Genomic DNA, 18,388 nt, shown 5'->3' on the forward strand with positions numbered 1-18,388 from the left:
CTTCTCTCTCCACAGATGCTGCCTGACCTGCTGAGTAATTCCAGCACTTTCTGTTTTTATCCCTTCATCCCAGGAAACAGCCTAGTGAACCTTCTCTGAACTGCTTCCAATGCAAGTATATCCCTCCTTAAGTAAGGAGACCAAACCTGTACATAGTACTCGAGGTGTGGTCTTACCAATGTCCTGTACAGTTGTAGCAAGACTTCCCTATTTTTATATTCTATCCCACTTGCAATAAATGCCAACATTCCATTTGCCTTCCTAATTACTTGCTGTACCTGCATGCTAACTTTTTGTGATTCATGTGCAAGGACATCCAGATCCCTCTGTATCGCAGCATTCTGCAGTATCTCTCAATTTAAATAATATTCTGCTTTTCTATACCTCCCGCAAAAATAGACAACCTTACATTTTCCCACATTATCTGTCAAATTTTTGTCCACTCACTTAACATATCCATATCCCTTTGCAGACTCTCTGTGTCCTCCTCACAACTTGCTTTCCTACCTATCTTTGTATTGCCCATAAATTTGGCTACAATACACTTGGTCCCTTCATCCAAGTCATTAGTATAGATTGTAAGTAGTTGAGGCCCCAGCACTCATCCCTCTGGCACTTCACAAGTTACAGTTTGGCAACCTGAAAATGCCCCATTTATCAGGACTCTCTGTTTCTTGTTAGTTAGCCAATCCTCTTATCGATGCTAATAATATATTACCCCCAACACCATAAGCTCTTATCTTGTGCAGTAACCTTTCATGTGGCACCTCATCGAATGCCTTTTGGAAATCAAATACACTACATCTACTGGTTCCCCTTTATCCACCCTGCTTGTTAAATACTCAAAGAACTCTAATAAATTTGTCAAACACATGATTTCCCTTTCATAAAACCATGTTGACTCTGCTTGGTTGTCTTATGATTTTCTAAATGCCCTGCTACTACTTCCTTAATAATGGATTCCGGCATTTTCCTAATGACAGATATTAGGCTAACAGCCTACAGTTTCCTGCTTTCTGTCGCCTGCATCACCCCCACCCCTTCTTACAATCCCGGTTATCCAATCCACTGAGACCTTTCCACAATCTAGGCAATTTTGGAGGATTACAATGAATGCATCTACTATCGCTGCAGCTACTTCTTTTAGGACCCTAAGATGCAGGCCATCAAGTCGAAGAGACTTGTCAGCCTTTAGTCCCACTAGTGTTCAAGTACTTTTTCTCTAGTGACAGTGACCGTTTTAAGTTCCTTCCTCCCTTTTGCCTTGATTTTCTGCTATTCTTGGGATGCTTTTTGTGTCTTCTACTATGAAGACAGATACAAAATACTTGTTCAAAATCTCTGCCATTTCCTTCTTTCTCATTAATTCCCCAGTCTCATCCTCTAAAGGACAAACACTTACTTTAGCCACTCCTTTCCTTTTTATATATTTGTAAAAGCTTTTACTGTCTGCTTTTATATTTCTTGCTAGTTTATTCTCATACTCTTAGTTCTTCCTCATTATTTTTTAGTATTTAATCATCCTTTGCTGGTTTCAATTTTTTTCCAATCTTCTGGCCCACTAGTAATCTCTGCAGCATTGTACACCTTTTCTTTCAATTTGATACCATCCTAACTTCCTTAATTAGCCATTGATAGTGCATCCTTCTCATAGTCTTTCCTTCTCATTGAAATATATCTTTGTTGAGTGTTATGAAATATCTCCCTAAATGTCTGCAACTGCTTCTCTACTTCTTCCAGGATATGACCGTCCATCTTCATTCCCTTACGTCCAAGAGGTGCACACCTGAACCTATATGATGCATCTCCAGATCTGGCTGGACCACATCAAGCACCATCGGACCCTTCTCTCCTCTGCCAAAAGTGCTCACCACTCCAGGATCATCCTGGAATGCAAAGGGTAAACTCTGGCTTCTCTTTTCCACGATCAATCATCTCCTGAACCCCTCCACTATCACCTCCAGCAGCAAGAGAGAGGTTATCATGGATTTCATTCACATCTTTCTCTAGTTTCTCTACAGTCTCTCTTCTGAGCTCATCTTGTCCACGAGACCCAGTCCCTGCTCTCTTAGTATTTCTATTAAACTTCTAACTACCAAAGTTCCTTTTCTATCCCTCGTGCTAGCTGATATTGTAAATGGTTTCTTTGCATTTCAAATCTACTGTCATCACCCTCGTCTGAAATTAACCACCCTTGACCCTTGTGACTTTGCAAATTTCCTCTCCACATCCTTGACACACAAATATCTCCCAAATCCATGCTCAGCTTTTCCCACAATTCCATGTCTGAATATCTACAATCATGTTGCTGCTCCTGCCACAGCACCGAAATGGCCTTAATTAGTCTGCTGCACTATCCATCCTCAACCTTCACAATATCTCTGCAGCCTTTGAAGCAGTTTCTCACAATCCTGCTCCAATGCCCCTCTGTTGTTCTGTCCTTGCCTGCTGCCACTCCTACCTAGACAGAAATAACCAAAGAATCTCCTGTGATGGCTTCATTTCCTGCCCTGCTCCATTACCTCTGGAGTCCCTCAAGACCTGTCCTTGTCCCGCAGTATTTTTCATCTACATACTGTCCCTCAGCAACATCATCCAAAGACACGACCTTCAGTTCCACATGGACACAGGCAATGCCAAATTCAACTCCACCCTGACCTCTCTTGACCCCTCCACTGCATCTGTCTCATCAGCCTGCTTGTCCAAATTCCAGTAATGAATTGAACTGCAATTGCTTCAGTGAAATACAGAAAGCCGAGAGAAGTATGGCAAGTGGAGGGGTGAAATCAAAATGGAAATTAGGAAAACAAAGAGAGGTCAAGAAGGAATATTAGCAAGCAAAATCAAGGTGAACCCAAAGATATTTTATCAATACATTAAGAGTAAGAGAATAGCTAAGGAGAGAGTAGGGTCCATAAAAGACCAAGGCGGACCTGCAAGGAGACAGGCATTGGCGAGCGGGAGTTCCAGCGGCTTAAAAGAGGCATAATCTCGCACACTCTCACAGGGATAGCGAGAGAGTTCCACGACTGACGTCACATTTCAGAAGGTCACGCATTGCAAGGGGAGGCAGCTGATTGGTAAGTAGGAACAGGTGGGTACTTCTACCCTTTTTTTTTTACTACTTTCAATAGCTGAATTAAAAGTAAAGGTAGGGATTTTAGATTGTGGTAGATAGTGTTTGGAGTGGAATAAGGTCCATAGCGTAATTAGTACACTAAATTAAAGGGAGTAATTGAGGAGCTTAATCTAAGGCTAAGTCATGGCAAGAGAGCTCAGCCGCATGATATGCTCCTCCTGCACTATGTGGGAAATCAAGGACACTTCCAGTAATGACTGCAGAGGCAGAAAAGGAATGGGTGACCACCAGGAGGAGTAGCAGGTGCAGGCAGGTGGTGCAGCAGTCCCCTGTGACCATCCCTCTCTCAAACAGATATATCACTTGAAAACTGTTGGGGGGATGGCCACCCAGGAGAAAGCAGCAACAGCCAAGCTCATGGCACCATGGATGGCTCTGCTGCACAGGAGGGGTGGAAAAAGAGTGGAAGAGCCATACTGATAGGAGATTCAATTGTAAGGGGAACAGATAGGCGTTTCTGTGGCCGCAAACGAATGGTGAACATTGTGCAATCATCAGCGAACATCTCCACTTCTGACCTTATGATTGAAGGTCATTGATAAAGCAGTTGAAGATGGTTGGGCTTAGGACACTACCCTGAGGAACCCCTGCAGTGATGTCCTGGAGCTCAGATGATTGACCTCCAACAACCACAACCATCTTCCTTTGCGCTAGGTATGACTCCAGCCAGCGGAGGGTTTTCCCCCTGATTCCCATTGACCTCAGTTTTGCTGGGGCTCCTTGATGCCATACTCGGTCAAATGCTGCCTTGATGTCAAGGGCACTCTCACCTCACCTTAGGGCGGCACAGTGGCGCAGTGGTTAGCACTGCAGCCTCACAGCTCCAGTGACCCGGGTTCAATTCTGGGTACTGCCTGTGCGGAGTTTGCAAGTTCTCCCTGTGTCTGCGTGGGTTTCCTCCGGGTGCTCCGGTTTCCTCCCACATGCCAAAGACTTGCAGGTTGATAGGTAAATTGGCCATTATAAATTGCCCCTAGTATAGGTAGGTGGTAGGGAAATATAGGGACAGGTGGGGATGTGGTAGGAATATGGGATTAGTGTAGGATTAGTATAAATGGGTGGTTGATGGTCAGTGGGCCGAAGGGCCTGTTTCAGTGCTGTATCTCTAAAACTAAAAACACCTGACCTGTCTACCTAATCCCATTTGCCAGCATTTGGCCCATAGCCTTGAATGTTATGACGTGCCAAGTGCTCATCCAGGTACTTCTTAAAGGATGTGAGGCAACCCGCCTCTACCACCCTCTGAGGCAGTGCATTCCAGATCGTCACCACCCTCTGTGTAAATAAGTTCTTTCTCAAATCCCCCTTAAACCTCCTGCCCCTCACCTTAAACTTGTGTCCCCTTGTAACTGACCCTTCAACTAAGGGGAACAGCTGCTCCCTATCCACCCTGTCCATGCCCCTCATAATCATGTACACCTCGATCAGGTCACCCCTCAGTCTTCTCTGCTCCAGCGAAAACAATCCAAGCCTATCCAACCTCTCTTCATAGCTTAAATGTTCCATCCCAGGCAACATCCTGTTGAATCGCCTCTGCAATCCCTCCAGTGCAATCACATCCTTCCTATAATGTGGCAACCAGAATTGCACACAGTACTCCAGCTGTGGCCTTACCAAAGTTCTGTACAACTCCAACATGACCTCCCTGCTTTTGTAATCTATGCCTCGATTGATAAAGGCAAGTATCCCATATGCCTTTTTCACCACCCTATTAACCTGCCCTTCTGCCTTCAGAGATCTATGGACAAACATGCCAAGGTCCCTTTGTTCCTCGGAACTTCCCAGTGTCAGGCCATTGATTGAATACTTCCGTGTAACATTACTCCTCCCAAAGTGTATCACCTCACACTTTTCAGGGTTAAATTCCATCTGCCACTTTTCTGCCCACTTGACCATCCTGTCTATATCTTCCTGTAACCCAAGACACTCAACCTCACTGTTAACCACTCGGCCAATCTTTGTGTCATCCGCGAACTTACTGATCCTACCCCCCCTCACATAGTCATCTATGTCATTTATATAAATGACAAACAATAGGAGACCCAGCACAGATCCGTTAGGTACGCCACTGGACACTGGCTTCCAGTCACTAAAACAGCCATCTGTCATCACTCTCTGTCTCCTACAGCTAAGCCAATTTTAAATCCATCTTATCAAGTTATCCTGTATCCCATGTGCATTTGCTTTCTTGATAAGTCTCCCATGTGGGATCTTGTCAAAGGCTTTGATGAAATCCATGTAAACTACATCAACTGCATTACCCTCATCTACACGCCTGGTCACATGCTCAAAAAATTCAATCAAATTTGTTCGGCATGACCTCCCTCTGACAAAGCCATGCTGACTATTCCTAATTAAATTTTGCCTCTCCAGGTGGAGATTAATTCTCTCCTTCAGAATTTTCTCCAATAGTTTCCCTACCACTGACGTGAGACTCACTGGTCTGTAGTTCCCTGGCTTATCTCTACAACCTTTCTTAAATAGTGGGACCACATTAGCTGTTCTCCAGTCCTCTGGCACCTCCCCCGTGGCCAGAGAGGAATTAAAAATTTGGGTCAGAGCCTCTGCAATCTCCACCCTCGCCTCCCACAGCATCCTAGGACACAAATCATCCGGACCTGGAGATCTGTCCACTTTTAAGCCTTCCAAAACCTCCAATACCTTGTCACTCCCTATGACAATTTGCTCAAGAACCTCACAGTCTCTCCCTCTGAGTTCCATATCTACATCCTTTTTCTCTTGGGTGAAGACAGATGTGAAGTATTCATTCAACACCCTACCAATGTCCTCTGGCTCCACCCACAGATTTCCCCCTTGATCCCTAATGGGTCCTACTCTTTCCCTGGTTATCCTCTTCCCATTGATATACTTATAGCATATCTTGGGATTTTCCCTACTTTTACCAGCCAGAGCTTTCTCATATCCCCTCTTTGCTCTCCTAATTGCTTTCTTAATCTCCATCCTACACTTTCTGTACTCCACTAGTGCTTCCGTTGATTTGCTCTCGTTATATTTGCTAAAAGCCTCTCTTTTCCTACTCATCGTACCCTGAATGTTTCTTGTCATCCATGGTTCTCTGGGCTTGTTGCTCCCACCTATTACCCTGGAGGGAACATGTTGGGCCTGTCCCCTCCCCATTTCCTTTTTGAGTGTCCCCCACTGCTCTTCTGTAGATTTCCCGACAAGTAACTCTTTCCATTCTACCTTGGCCAGATCCTGCCTTATTTTACTAAAATTCGCTCTCCCCCAATCCAAAACCATTTTTTGCAACTTGTCTATTTCTTTCTCCATAACAAGCTTAAATTGTACCATGTTGTGGTCGTTATCACCAAAATGATCCCCGACCAACACATCAACCTGTCCAGCTTCATTCCCCAGAATTAGGTCCAGCGCTGCACCCTCCCTTGTTGGATCCTCTACATATTGAGATAAAAAGTTCTCCTGTATACATTTTAAGAACTCCACTCCATCTAAGCCCTTAACACAATGACTATCCCAATTAATGTTGGGAAAGTTGAAATCACCTAATATAATTACCCGATTATTATTTTTACACACCTCTGCGAATTGCGCATATATTTGCTCCTCAATTTCCCGCTGACTATCTGGGGGTCTATAATAAACACCTAGCAATGTGGCTGTCCCTTTTTTATTCCTAAACTCTACCCATAAAGCTTCATTTGATGCCCCCTCCAAGATATCATCTCTCCTTACTGCAGTAACTGATTCCTTAACTAATATTGCAATGCCCCCTCCTCTTCTACCCCCTTCTCTGTCTCGCCTGAAGATTCTATATCCCAGGATATTGAGCTGCCAATCCTGCCCCTCCCTCAACCATGTCTCCGTGATGGCTACTATATCACAATTCCACGTGTCAATCCTTGCCCTTAACTCATCAGTTTTACCTGTAATACTCCTGGCATTAAAGTAGAGGCCATCCATCCTGGTCTTACTCCCTTGAAACTTACTTCTGCTGTATTCCCTCTGACTTGTTTGCTTTCCTGTGTTTAGCTGTGTCCCTATTCTGCTAGGTCTGCGTCCCCTCCCCCTGCCTAATTAGTTTAAACTCCTCCCAACAGCACGAGCAAACCCGCCAGCTGGAGTACTGTGTACAGTTCTGGCCACCACGCTATAGGAAGGATGTGACTGCCCTGGAGAGGGTGCAGAGGAGATTCACCAGGATGTTGTCTAGGCTGGAGCATTTCAGCTTGAAGAGAGGCTGAAAAGGCTAGGGTTGTTTTCCTTAGAAAAGAGCAGGCTGAGGGGGGACACAATAGAAGTATACAAAATTATGAGGGGCATTGATAGGTTCGATAGGAAGAACCTTTTTCCCTTAGCGAAGGGGTCAATAACCAGGGGGCTTAGATTTAAGGTAGGGGCAGGAGGTTTAGAGGGGATTTGAGGAAAAATTAATTCACCCAGAGGGTGGTTGGAATCTGGAACGCACTGCCTGAAGAGGTGGTAGAGGCAGGAACCCTCACAACATTTAAGTAGTATTCAGGTGAGCACTTGAAATGCCATAGCGTACAAGGCTACGGGCTGAGTGCTGGAAAATGGGATTAGAATAGTTAGGTGCTTGATGGCCGGCACAGACACAATGGGCCAAAGGGCCTGTTTCTGTGTTGTATAACTCTATGACTCTAAGGTAACCCATGTGTAGGGGTGGAAGATGTTGGTATTGTTCTCAAGGAATACTTTGCCTATGTCTTCACAAAAGAGGGGGACGATGCATATATTGTAGTTAAGGATGAGGGGTGTGAAGTATTGGATGTGATAAACATCTGGAGAGAGGAAGTATTAATGGGATTAGCCCGATGAAATGTACCCCAGACTGTTAAAAGAAGCAAGAGAGGAAATAGCAGAAGGTCTGACCATCATTTTCCAGTCCTCACTGGATATAGGTGTGGTGCTGGAGGATGGAGAACTGCTAACATTGTATCTCTGTTTAAAAAGGGAGCGAGGGATAGACAGAATAATTACAGGCCAGTCAGTCTAACCTCAGTAGTGGGCAAATTATTGGAATCTATTCTGAGAGACAGGATAAACTGTCACTTAGAAAGGCACAGGTTAATCAAGGAAAGTCTGCATGGATTTGTTACGGGAAGATCTTGTTTGACCAACTTGATCAAATTTTTTGAAGAAGAAACAAGGAAGGTAGATGAGGGTAGTGCAGCTGATGTGGTCTACGTGGATTTTAGCAAGGCTTTTGACGAGGTGCCACATGGCAGACTGGTTAAAAAAATAAAATCCCATGGGATCCAGGGAAATACAGCAAGGTGGATACAAAATTGGTTCAGTGGCAGGAAACAAAGGGTAATTGTTGACGGGTATTTTTGCAACTGGAGGGCTGTTTCCAATGGTGCTCCAAAGGGCTCGGAACTGGGTCCCCTGCTTTTTGTGGTATATATCTAAACGATTTAGACGTAAATATAGGGGGCATAATCAAGAAATTTGCAGGCGACACAAAGACTGGCTGTGTGGTAGGTAGCGAGGAGGATAGCTGTAGGCTTCAGGAAGATATTGATGGTCTGTCAGATGGACAGAAAAGTGGCAAATGGAATTCAACCTGGAGAAGAGTGAGGTGATGCATTTGGGGAGGTCAAACAAGGCAAAGGAAAACACGATTTATGGAAAAATACCGGGAAGTGTAGATGAAGTGAGGAACCTTGGAGTGAATGTCCATAGATCCCTGAAGGTAGGAGGACAGGTCGATAAGGTGGTGAAGAAAGCATATGAAATCCTTTCCTTTATTAGCTGAGGTATAGAATATAAGAGCAGGGAGGTTATGCTGGAACTATATAACCCATTGGTTAGGCCGCAACTTGAGTACTGTGTGCAGTTCTGGTCACCTCATTACAGAAAGGATGTAATTGCAGTAGAGAGGGTACAGAGGAGATTTATGAGGATGTTGCCAGGACTGGAAAAATACAGCTATGAGGATGGCATCAAGGAGCCCTAGCAAAACTGAGGACAATAGGAATCAGGGGGAAAACCCTCCGCTGGCTGGAGTCATACCTAGCGCAAAGGAAGATGGTTGTGGTTGTTGGAGGTCAATCATCTGAGCTCCAAGACATCACTGCAGGAGTTCCTCAGGGTGGTGTCCTAGGTCCAACCATCTTCAGCTGCTTCATCACTGACCTTCCTTCAATCATAAGGTCAGAAGTGGGGATGTTCGCTGATGATTGCACAGTGTTCAGCACCATTCGTGACTCCTCAGATACTGAAGCAGTCCGTGTAGAAATGCAGCAAGGCCTGGACAATATCCAGGCTTGGGCTGATAAGTGGCAAGTAACATTCGCGCCACTCAAGTGCCAGGCAATGACCATCTCCAACAAGAGAGAATCTAACCATCACCACAGGATGGGAATAGGGGGATACAGACCCCGGAAGTGCAGAAGGTTTTAGTTTAGGCAGGCATCAAGTTCGGCGCAGTCTTGGAGGGCCGAATGGCCTGTTCCTGTGCCGTACTGTTCTTTGTTGTTCTTTGTTCCTTGACATTCAACGGCATTACCATCGCTGAATCGCCCACTATCAACATCCTAGGGGCTACCATTGACCAGAAACTGAACTGGAGTAGCCATATAAATACCGTGGCTACAAGAACAGGTCAGAGGCTAGGAATCCTGAGGCGAATAACTCACCTCCTGACTCCCCAAAGCCTGTCCACCATCTACAAGGCACAAGTCAGGAGTGTGATGGAATACTCTCCACCTGCCTGGATGGGTGCAGCTCCAACAACACTCAAGAAGCTCGACACCATCCAGGACAAAGCAGCCAGCTTGATTGGCACCCCATCTACAAACATTCACTCCCTCCACCACCGATGCACAGTGGCAGCACTGTGTACCATCTACAAGATGCACTGCAGCAATGCACCAAGGCTCCTTAGACAGCACCTTCCAAACCCATGACCTCTACCAACTAGAAGGACAAGGGCAGCAAATATATGGGAACACCACCACCTGCAAGTTCCCCTCCAAGTCACACACCATCCTGACTGGGAACTGTATCGCCGTTCCTTCACTGTCGCTGGGTCAAAATCCTGGAACTTCCTTCCCAACAGCACTGTGGCTGTACCTACCCCAAATGGACTGCAGCGGATCAAGGCGGCAGCTCACCACCACCTTCTCAAGGGCAATTAGGGATGGTAATAAATGCTGGCCTGGCCAATGACGCCCACATCCCATGAATGAATTTTAAAAAAGCTTTCAGTCACCTACACTAGTACCTCCTTCTGTGACTCAATGTCATTTTGGTCTGATATTGTTCCTGTGAAGCAGCTTGGAACCTTTTCTTGTGTTAAAGGTGCTATACAGATGAAAGTTGTACGTTTGTTTCTTGAATGTTTGTTTTTGTGCTCAGTATCAAGATAATGGAAGGCAATATGCAAGGCAGGTTTTAACTAAGTTAAAACCATCCAAACTCACCTCATGCAGAACGCTTACATATAGCCCACAGTTGTTGCTTTTTTCTGATGGGTCTCTGTTCAAATAGCTGTGAGTGAGAGGAGTTGCTGACTGACTTTTGAGATGCCTGCAAAACAAGAGGGTTGGGTGTCAGTCGAGCAGACACGACCACAACAATCGATATTTATTAAATGCCTTTAAAGTAATAAAACATCCCAAAGCACTTCACAGGAGCATTATAAAACAAAATTCAACACTGAGCCACATAAGAAGATAATAAGGCAGATGACCAAAAGATTGGTGAAAGAGATAGGTTTCAAGGAATGTCTTGAAACATACAAGATCCTGAGGGGTCTTGACAGGGTGGATGTTGAAAGGATGTTTCCTCTTAGGGGAGAATTTAGAAATAGGGATCACTGTTTAAAAATAAGGGTTGTTCATTTAAGACAGAGATGAAGAGAAATTTTTTCACTGAGGATCGTGAGTCTTTGGAACTCTCTTCCTCCAAAGGCAGTGGAAGCAGAGTCTTTGAATATTTTTGAGGCAGAGGTAGATAGATTCTGATAAGCAAGAGAGTGAAAGGTTATTTGGGTAAGTGGGTATGTGGAGTTGAGGTTACAATCAGATCAGCCATGATCTTGTTGAATGGCGGAGCGGGCTCAAGGCGCCGAATGGCCTACTCCTGCTCCTAATTCGTATGTTCGTACATATGTACGTATCTCTCAAAGGAGGAAAGCGAGGTAGAGAAGGGGAGAGATGTAGGGAGGGTATTCCAGAGTATTCCAGACAAATGGTGCAGAGATTAAAATTGAGGACTCAAGAGGCCAGAATTAGAGAAGCGCAGATAAAAAAAAACAAAGAACAGTACAGCACAGGAACAGGTCATTCGGCCCTCCAAGCCTGCGCCGATCTTGATGCCTGCCTAAACTAAAACCTTCTGCACTTCCAGGGACCGTATCCCTCTATTCCCATCCTATTCATGTATTTGTCACGATGCCTCTTAAACGTCGCTATCGTACCTGCTTCCACCACCTCCCCCGGCAGCAAGTTCCAGACACTCACCACCCGCTGTGTAAAGAACTTGCCTCGCACATCCCCTCTAAACTTTGCCCCTCTCACCTTAAACCTATGTCCCCTAGTAACTGACTCTTCCACCCTGGGAAAAAGCTTCTGACTATCCACTCTGTCCATGCCACTCATAACTTTGTAAACCTCTATCATGTCGCCCCATCCACCTCCGTCGTTCCAGTGAAAACAATCCGAGTTTATCCAACCTCTCCTCATAGCTAATGCCCTCCAGACCAGGCAACATTCTGGTAAACCTCTTCTGTACCCTCTCCAAAGCCTCCACGTCCTTCTGGTAGTGTGGTGACCAGCATTGCACGCAAGCCACAGCCAAAGACTTGCAGGTGATAGGTAAATTGGCAGTTGTAAATTGCCCCTAGTAGGTAGGTGGTAGGGAATATAGGATTACTGTAGGGTTGGTATAAATGGGTGGTTGTTGGTCGGCACAGACTCAGTGGGCCGAAGGGCCTGTTTCAGTGCTGTATCTCTAAAAAAAAATATTCTAAGTGTGGCCTAACTAAAGTTCTGTACAGCTGCAGCATGACTTGCCAATGTTTATACTCTATGCCCCGACCGATGAAGGCAAGCATGCCGTATGCTTCGAAAGTTGTGGGGTTGGAGGAGATTACAGAGATAGGGAGGGGCAAGGCAATTTGAAAACAAGGATGAGAATTTTATAATCGAGATATTAGTTAACCGGGAGCCATTGTAAGTTGGCGAGCACAGGGGTGATCGGTGAACGAGATATGATGTGAGTACTTTTTTTATTCATCCAAGGGATGTGGGCGTCGCTGGTTAGGCCAGCATTTATTACCATCCCTAATTGCCCTCGAGAAGGTGGTGGTGAGCTGCTTTCTTGAACCGCTGCAGTCCCTGGGGTGTAGGTACAGCCACAGTGCTGTTAGGAAGGGAGTTCCAGGATTTTGACCCAGCGACAGTGAAGGAATGGCGATATAGTTCCAAGTCAGGATGGTATGTGGCTTGGAGGGGAACTTGCAGGTGGTGGCATTCCCATGCGTCTGCTGCCCTGGTCTTTCTAGCTGGTAGAGGTCGCGGATTTGGAAGGTGCTGTCGAAGGAGCCTTGGTGAGTTGCTACAGTGCATCTTGTAGATGGTGCACACTGCTGCCACTGTACGTCGGTGGTGGAGGGAGTGAATGTTGAAGGTGGTAGATGGGGTACTGATCAAGTGGGCTGCTCTGTCCTGGATGTGTCAAGCTTCTTGAGTGTTGTTGGAGTTGCACCCATCCAGGTCGTGGAGAGTATTCCGTCACACTCTTGACTTATGCCTTGTACATACGAACATACGAATTAGTAGCAGAAGTAGGCCATTTGGCTGCTCTAGCCTGCTCAGCATTTCAATAAGATTATGGCTGATCTGTTTGTGTTTCAAATTCCATGCTCCCATCTACCCCTATAACCCTTGATTCCCTTGCCTAACAAGAATTTTTCTCCCTCCAACTTAAAAATATTCAATGATCCCGCCTCCACCACCTTCTGCGGGAGAGATTTTTGTAGTCTTATAATCCTCAGAGAAAAAATTTCTCCTCATCCCTGTCCTAAAAGAGTGACCCCTGATTTTAAAACTGTGTCCCCTAGTTCTGGACTCCCCCCCAAAAGAGGAAACATCTTCTCCATATCCATCTTGTCTAGACCGTTCAGGTTCTTATTAACTTCAATCAAGTGTCCCCTCACTCTTCTAAACTCCAGTGAAAACAAGCCCAGTCTGTGCAACCTTTCCTCATAAGACAACCCGCTCATTCCAGGTATCAATCTAGTAAAATAAAAGCAAAATACTGCGGATGCTGGAATTCTGAAACAAAAACAAGAAATGCTGGAATCACTCAGCAGGTCTGGCAGCATCTGTGGAAAGAGAAGCAGAGTTAACGTTTCGGGTCAGCGACCCTTCTTCGGAATCAATCTAGTAAACCTCCTTTGAACTGCCTCCAACGCATTTACATCCTTCCTTAAATAAGGAGACCAAAACTGCACACAGTATTCGAGATGTGGTCTCACAAATGCCCTGTATAACTGAAGCACAACATCCTTACTTTTATTTTCAATTCTTCTCATAATAAAGGAAAGCATTCAATTAGCCTTCTTTATTACCTGCTGTACCTGTACACTAACTTTTTGTAACTCATGCACTCGAACACCTAGATCTCTCTGCACTTCGGAATTCTGCAGTCGTTCTCCGTTTAAGTAATACTCTGCTTTTTTATTCTTCGAGCCAAAGTGAACAACTTCACATTTTCCCACATTATACTCCATCTGCCAGATTTATGCCCACTCACTCAACCTATCTATATCAGTCTACAACCTCCTTATGTCCTCTTCACAACATACTTTCCTACCTATCTTTGTGTCATCTGCAAATTTAGCTACCATGCCATCGCTTCCCTTATCTAAGTCATTGATATAAACTGTAAAAAGTTGAGGCCCCAGCACAGACCCCTGGGGGACTCCACTCGTCACACCCTGCCAATCAGAGAAGGACCCATTTATGCATACTGCCATGCAGGCCCCCACCTGCCAAGAATGAGGCACATTAATTTCACCACATGGACATTAATTTCAAATTGTTGCTGGGAAAAAGAGAAGGCCTGTGACAAGGGGTTGCCAGGCCCCTTGCTGGAAAGACATTTTTGCATATTAACAGACAGTGCATGGAACAAAGGAGCTATCCCCTGCTCCAATACAATCCACAAACTGACATGGTCAAACCAGTTCATCACATGACTAACCTGCTTGGCAGGCTGGGGTTTTTTCTGAATTGTCGAGTTTGAACTGAGGGTCTGCAGAAAGCTGTTTGCTCCGGGATGGAAAAGACCTCTCCTAGCTGGCTCGCATCTCTTTCGCACGGAACTCCAAAACCCACTAAAGATACATGAACCCCAAAAGACAAAAGTCTCCTACAGTGAACAAGGTTTGAGAAGAATACTGGGCCCCAACGAAAAGTAAGATCTACCTACAATCAAGGACTCTAGAGCGAGCTCGAAGCACAGTAACAAAAAACCCTCTTCAGAGATTGCCTCAAACCTTTCCACTTTATTTTTCTTCTGCTCTTTCTGTCCTTATCTGCACGTGTGTATCGCGTATGCATGCTAGCGCGGGTGCGTCGTGTATCCATAGACGTTAACCGAATTAGACTTTTAAGTTTAATAAATTTCATTTTTCTTCTTTAAACCTGAGAAAACCCGTTGTGTTGGTTTCTTTGCCTTATAATCGGAAAGCGGTGAACAAGGATTCACCAAGAGCGAGCTAAAAACACAGTATGTTTAAAAATTAAACCCTGTTACATTAAGACCAGGTGAAGGCTGAAAGGAAACTCTAGACCTCTTTCTCACCTGGTCGTAACAAAAATCTGGGTGCTTGTGTCTGAAAATTTGCCCACAAATGAGAGAAATTGGAAGTTGGAAGCCAAATTGTTCCCAATCAAAAAAAGAGCAAGATTTTAATACACGTTTTCTTGTGGTTGTGTGCAATTGAATACTAACACGTCTGCAACTGAAGCAAGTAGCTCTCCAAGCCAGGATGAAGTAACTTGGGATAAGTTAAAAGCACTGTCTATGGAAGAGTCGAGGAAAATGGTTGAGCAGTGCGAGATCATTGTACGTGGCAATGCTAGGAAGTCTGAACTCCTAAGGCTAGTGGCCAACCATTTTTCCCTTGAATCTAAAGAAGCAAAAACAGGGTTAGAAGCAGACTCTGACAGGGTGTTGTTAGAAAGATACAACTGGAACAAAGGAAACGTGAATTAGAAGAAAGAGAAAGAGAAAGAGAGAGGCAGGAGAGGGAGACCTTCCAGAAGGAACATGAAAAAAATGAAAAACAGGAGGGAAAGAGAAATAATATTCCAGAAAGAATGCGAAGAAAGAGTGTTGAAGTGGCTTGAATTAACTAGGGGGAGACAGAGAAACCCCAGTGAAAGCATGGCCAATATGGAGGAGCGTAATTCAGGGCTGAGTACAGAATTGTTAAAACTAGCTCAGCTAATCCTAAAATTCAATGAGGAAGATGTAGAGAGAAGTTTTTGTGTCTTTTGAGAAACTGGTAAGCTAAAATGGCCAGCTGAGACCTTGTCTCTTTCACTACAAAGCAAGTTAACTGGAAAAGCCCATGAGGGTTATTCCCTGTCGCCAAATGACAGTTCAACAAATTATGAACTGACCAAAAATGCTATCCTCGGGGAATATGAATTAGTACCCAAAGCCTACTGCCAAAAGTTTAGAACCCTCAAGAAGGAAGCTAATCAAACTTATCTGGAGTTTGAAAGAAGCTGCTGGCTTTTGACCAGTGGCTGAGGGCTCTTAACGTACAGCTCAGCTATGAGAATCTCAGGGGAGTAGTTCTGCTAGAGGAATTTAAAAACTCTTTCCCATTCTCAATAAAGACTCATATAGAGGAGCAGCAGGTCCAGAGAGCCCGGCAAGCAGCCGTTCTGGCCGATGAGTTTGCTTTCATTTATAAGTCGGTTTCCCAGGGGAGAACATTTCCTAGTCACCCCCACAAATCCGAAAAGGACAAATGGTGGGAAGGTGATAGAAGCCCAGGCAGTCCTGGGAGAGAAAAGAAAGCAGGAGACACACTCCAGCCAAAAAGGAAGGTGCTGTGATCAAGGGTGAGACCTGGAGACCTGTGTGCTTCCATTGTTATAAAGCAGGGCATTTAAAAGCTGACTGCTGGAAACTAAAGGGAAAACTGGTAGGGTTAATCAGGACACACCCGCTCAGTGAAGACGGGACCCTGATGGTAAGCACAGCAGAACAAGCTGTGGCCTGAACTGCAGTAAGAGTGAGATCCAGGAAGCGTACGGCTGCAAGTGCAGGAAAATTTAATAGGATTCCTAAAGGTTATCAGGGTTTTGTGTCTAAAGGGAAAGTAACCCCATACCCCTCGAGTGGGGCCAGCAAGCCCATAGCAATTCTCAAGGACACAGGGGTCATTAGATCCCTTTTATTGGGAAAAGCCTTACCTTGCCCCCAAAGAGTGCAGTGAACACCAAAATGGTGGTGAATGGTATTGGAGGGCAGTGTATACCTGTACTTGTACACCGGGTGCACCTGGAGTGGGACCTAGTTTCGGGACCAGTGACCGTAGGGATTGTGTCTAGTTTGTCTGTGGATGGAGTTGACCTGCTCCTAGGTAATGATCTGGCGGGGGTAAAGGTGGTAGCCCACCCCCCAGTTGTGAAAGAAAGACCGCCGGAGGTCAGGAAGTGGCAGGAGATGGACCCCTGCAGAGTCCCTGAAGGTGTAGTGGATCAGGCCATGAACAAACCAGCTCCCCCAGAGGAAACTGCATTGGTACTGCAGGCAGATGACCATGAGGTCTGCCCGTCCGAGACTTTCTTTGCAAAGTTAGGAGCCAAAGGGAATTAATGAAATGGATTTTCCCCAGCTGAGGTTCAGCGAGCCCACCCAGTATTGCGAGAGTTAGCACAGGCTGCCCTGTCTGAACGTGAAGCAGAGGGAGTCCCTGATTTCTACTATTTAAAGAATGAGGTACTGATGAGGAAATGGAGTTCTCCTCACACACCTGAGAGCAAGGAGTGGACAGTAGTTCACCAGGCAGTGCTGCCCCAGAGAGAACTATTAAGAAGGGCCCACGAGACTACAGTGGCTGTACATGCTGGTATACGAAAGACCAAAGCCCGCATAAGACACCAGTTTCACTGGTCAAAACTCCACAAAGATGTGGCGGAGTACTGCAGGAGTTGTCACATGTACCAGGTTGAGGGGAAACCCCCAACCTACAGTAAAATCTGCACCAGTGTTAGGAGGACCCTTGAGCAGAGGACTGGTGAACTACAAGGGACCCCCGCCGAGAACAAAAGGGAGCAGACAGGCACAAGGCAGGCAAAGGTTTAGAAAGGAAAGTAGAAAAAGTGACCAAGAGGGCAGGTTAAAGGAAGTCTGGGGGAATCCCGGACGAAAATCCCTACTGTCCGGTCAGCCAACCCCGAAAAATGTGAAACGTTAGACCACACATCCTCCTATGTAATTGCAGAGACTGGAAGCACCCCACCAGAGTTGCAAACAGCGTTTACAGGAACCTTCAGGGACAAAGAAAGACCTCTGGGGGGTACAGAAACCGTGAGGGTGATGCCTCACCTAGTCGAAATGCCAGAGGGGAGTGCAGTAGAGTCTGCACAAATACCTGCAGGCAGGAGTGTCCCAGAGAACGAAGGGGAGATTAACAAAGAATCCTGCCCCACAATCAGAGAAAAAGGGAACAGCCCCTCCCCTAAAATCTAAAGTCTTTGCATGACTCAGCAAAGCACTGAAAAGAGAGTTCAAGATGGAGCTGCCCACTACTGACTCTCCTGGGGGGGGGGGGAAACTCCAACTTAGGGCTAAGTAAATCTAATTCCCGCCACCTTGGCAGACCTCAGCAGGAATAAAGGCCCCAGTCATGGAAATGGGCAAACTGAAGAAAAACTTCCCCAAAGAACCACATGTTTACTGGGATCCCCAGAAGGGAGCAATTAAAGCAGCATTGGCACCAAGAAAAGACTGGAAGTTTTAATAAGTTTTAGGATTTATGAATGAATGGTAAAGAATGAGAGAAATGCACGATTTTTTCTGTATCTTACATTTTTCTCGACCCTTTTAATGAAATGCGCTTTTCCCGAATCACATTTCATTCCCCTCGGTGTGGAGGTGACATGCAGGCCCCAACCTGCCAAGAATGAGGCACATTAATTTCACCACATGGACATTAAAGTTCAAATTGCTGCTGGGAAGAAAAGAAGGCCTGTGACAAGGGGTTGACAGGCC

General features: G+C 45.5%; 1 protein-coding gene across 7 annotated transcripts in view; it reads right to left on the minus strand.

Moving 5' to 3' along the window:
• The window catches only part of znf131 (zinc finger protein 131), a 108,901-nt gene that overhangs the window by 61,640 nt on the left and 28,873 nt on the right, over positions 1–18,388 (minus strand). For 6 of the 7 annotated variants that reach the window (XR_010974834.1, XM_068029172.1, XM_068029173.1 and 3 more), the window contains one exon: positions 10,567–10,672. The exons of the other annotated variant lie outside the window; for it this stretch is intronic. Coding sequence is in view for 2 of the 6 variants with exons in the window: in XM_068029172.1 (XP_067885273.1) it covers positions 10,567–10,672 (106 nt within the window). In the remaining 4 variants the exon portion in view is untranslated. The remainder of the gene's footprint in view (positions 1–10,566; positions 10,673–18,388) is intronic. 7 annotated transcript variants of the gene reach the window in all.

Source organism: Heterodontus francisci, chromosome 4 (assembly GCF_036365525.1).
Source record: "Heterodontus francisci isolate sHetFra1 chromosome 4, sHetFra1.hap1, whole genome shotgun sequence".
In the NCBI taxonomy this organism is placed as follows: Eukaryota; Metazoa; Chordata; class Chondrichthyes; order Heterodontiformes; family Heterodontidae; genus Heterodontus; species Heterodontus francisci.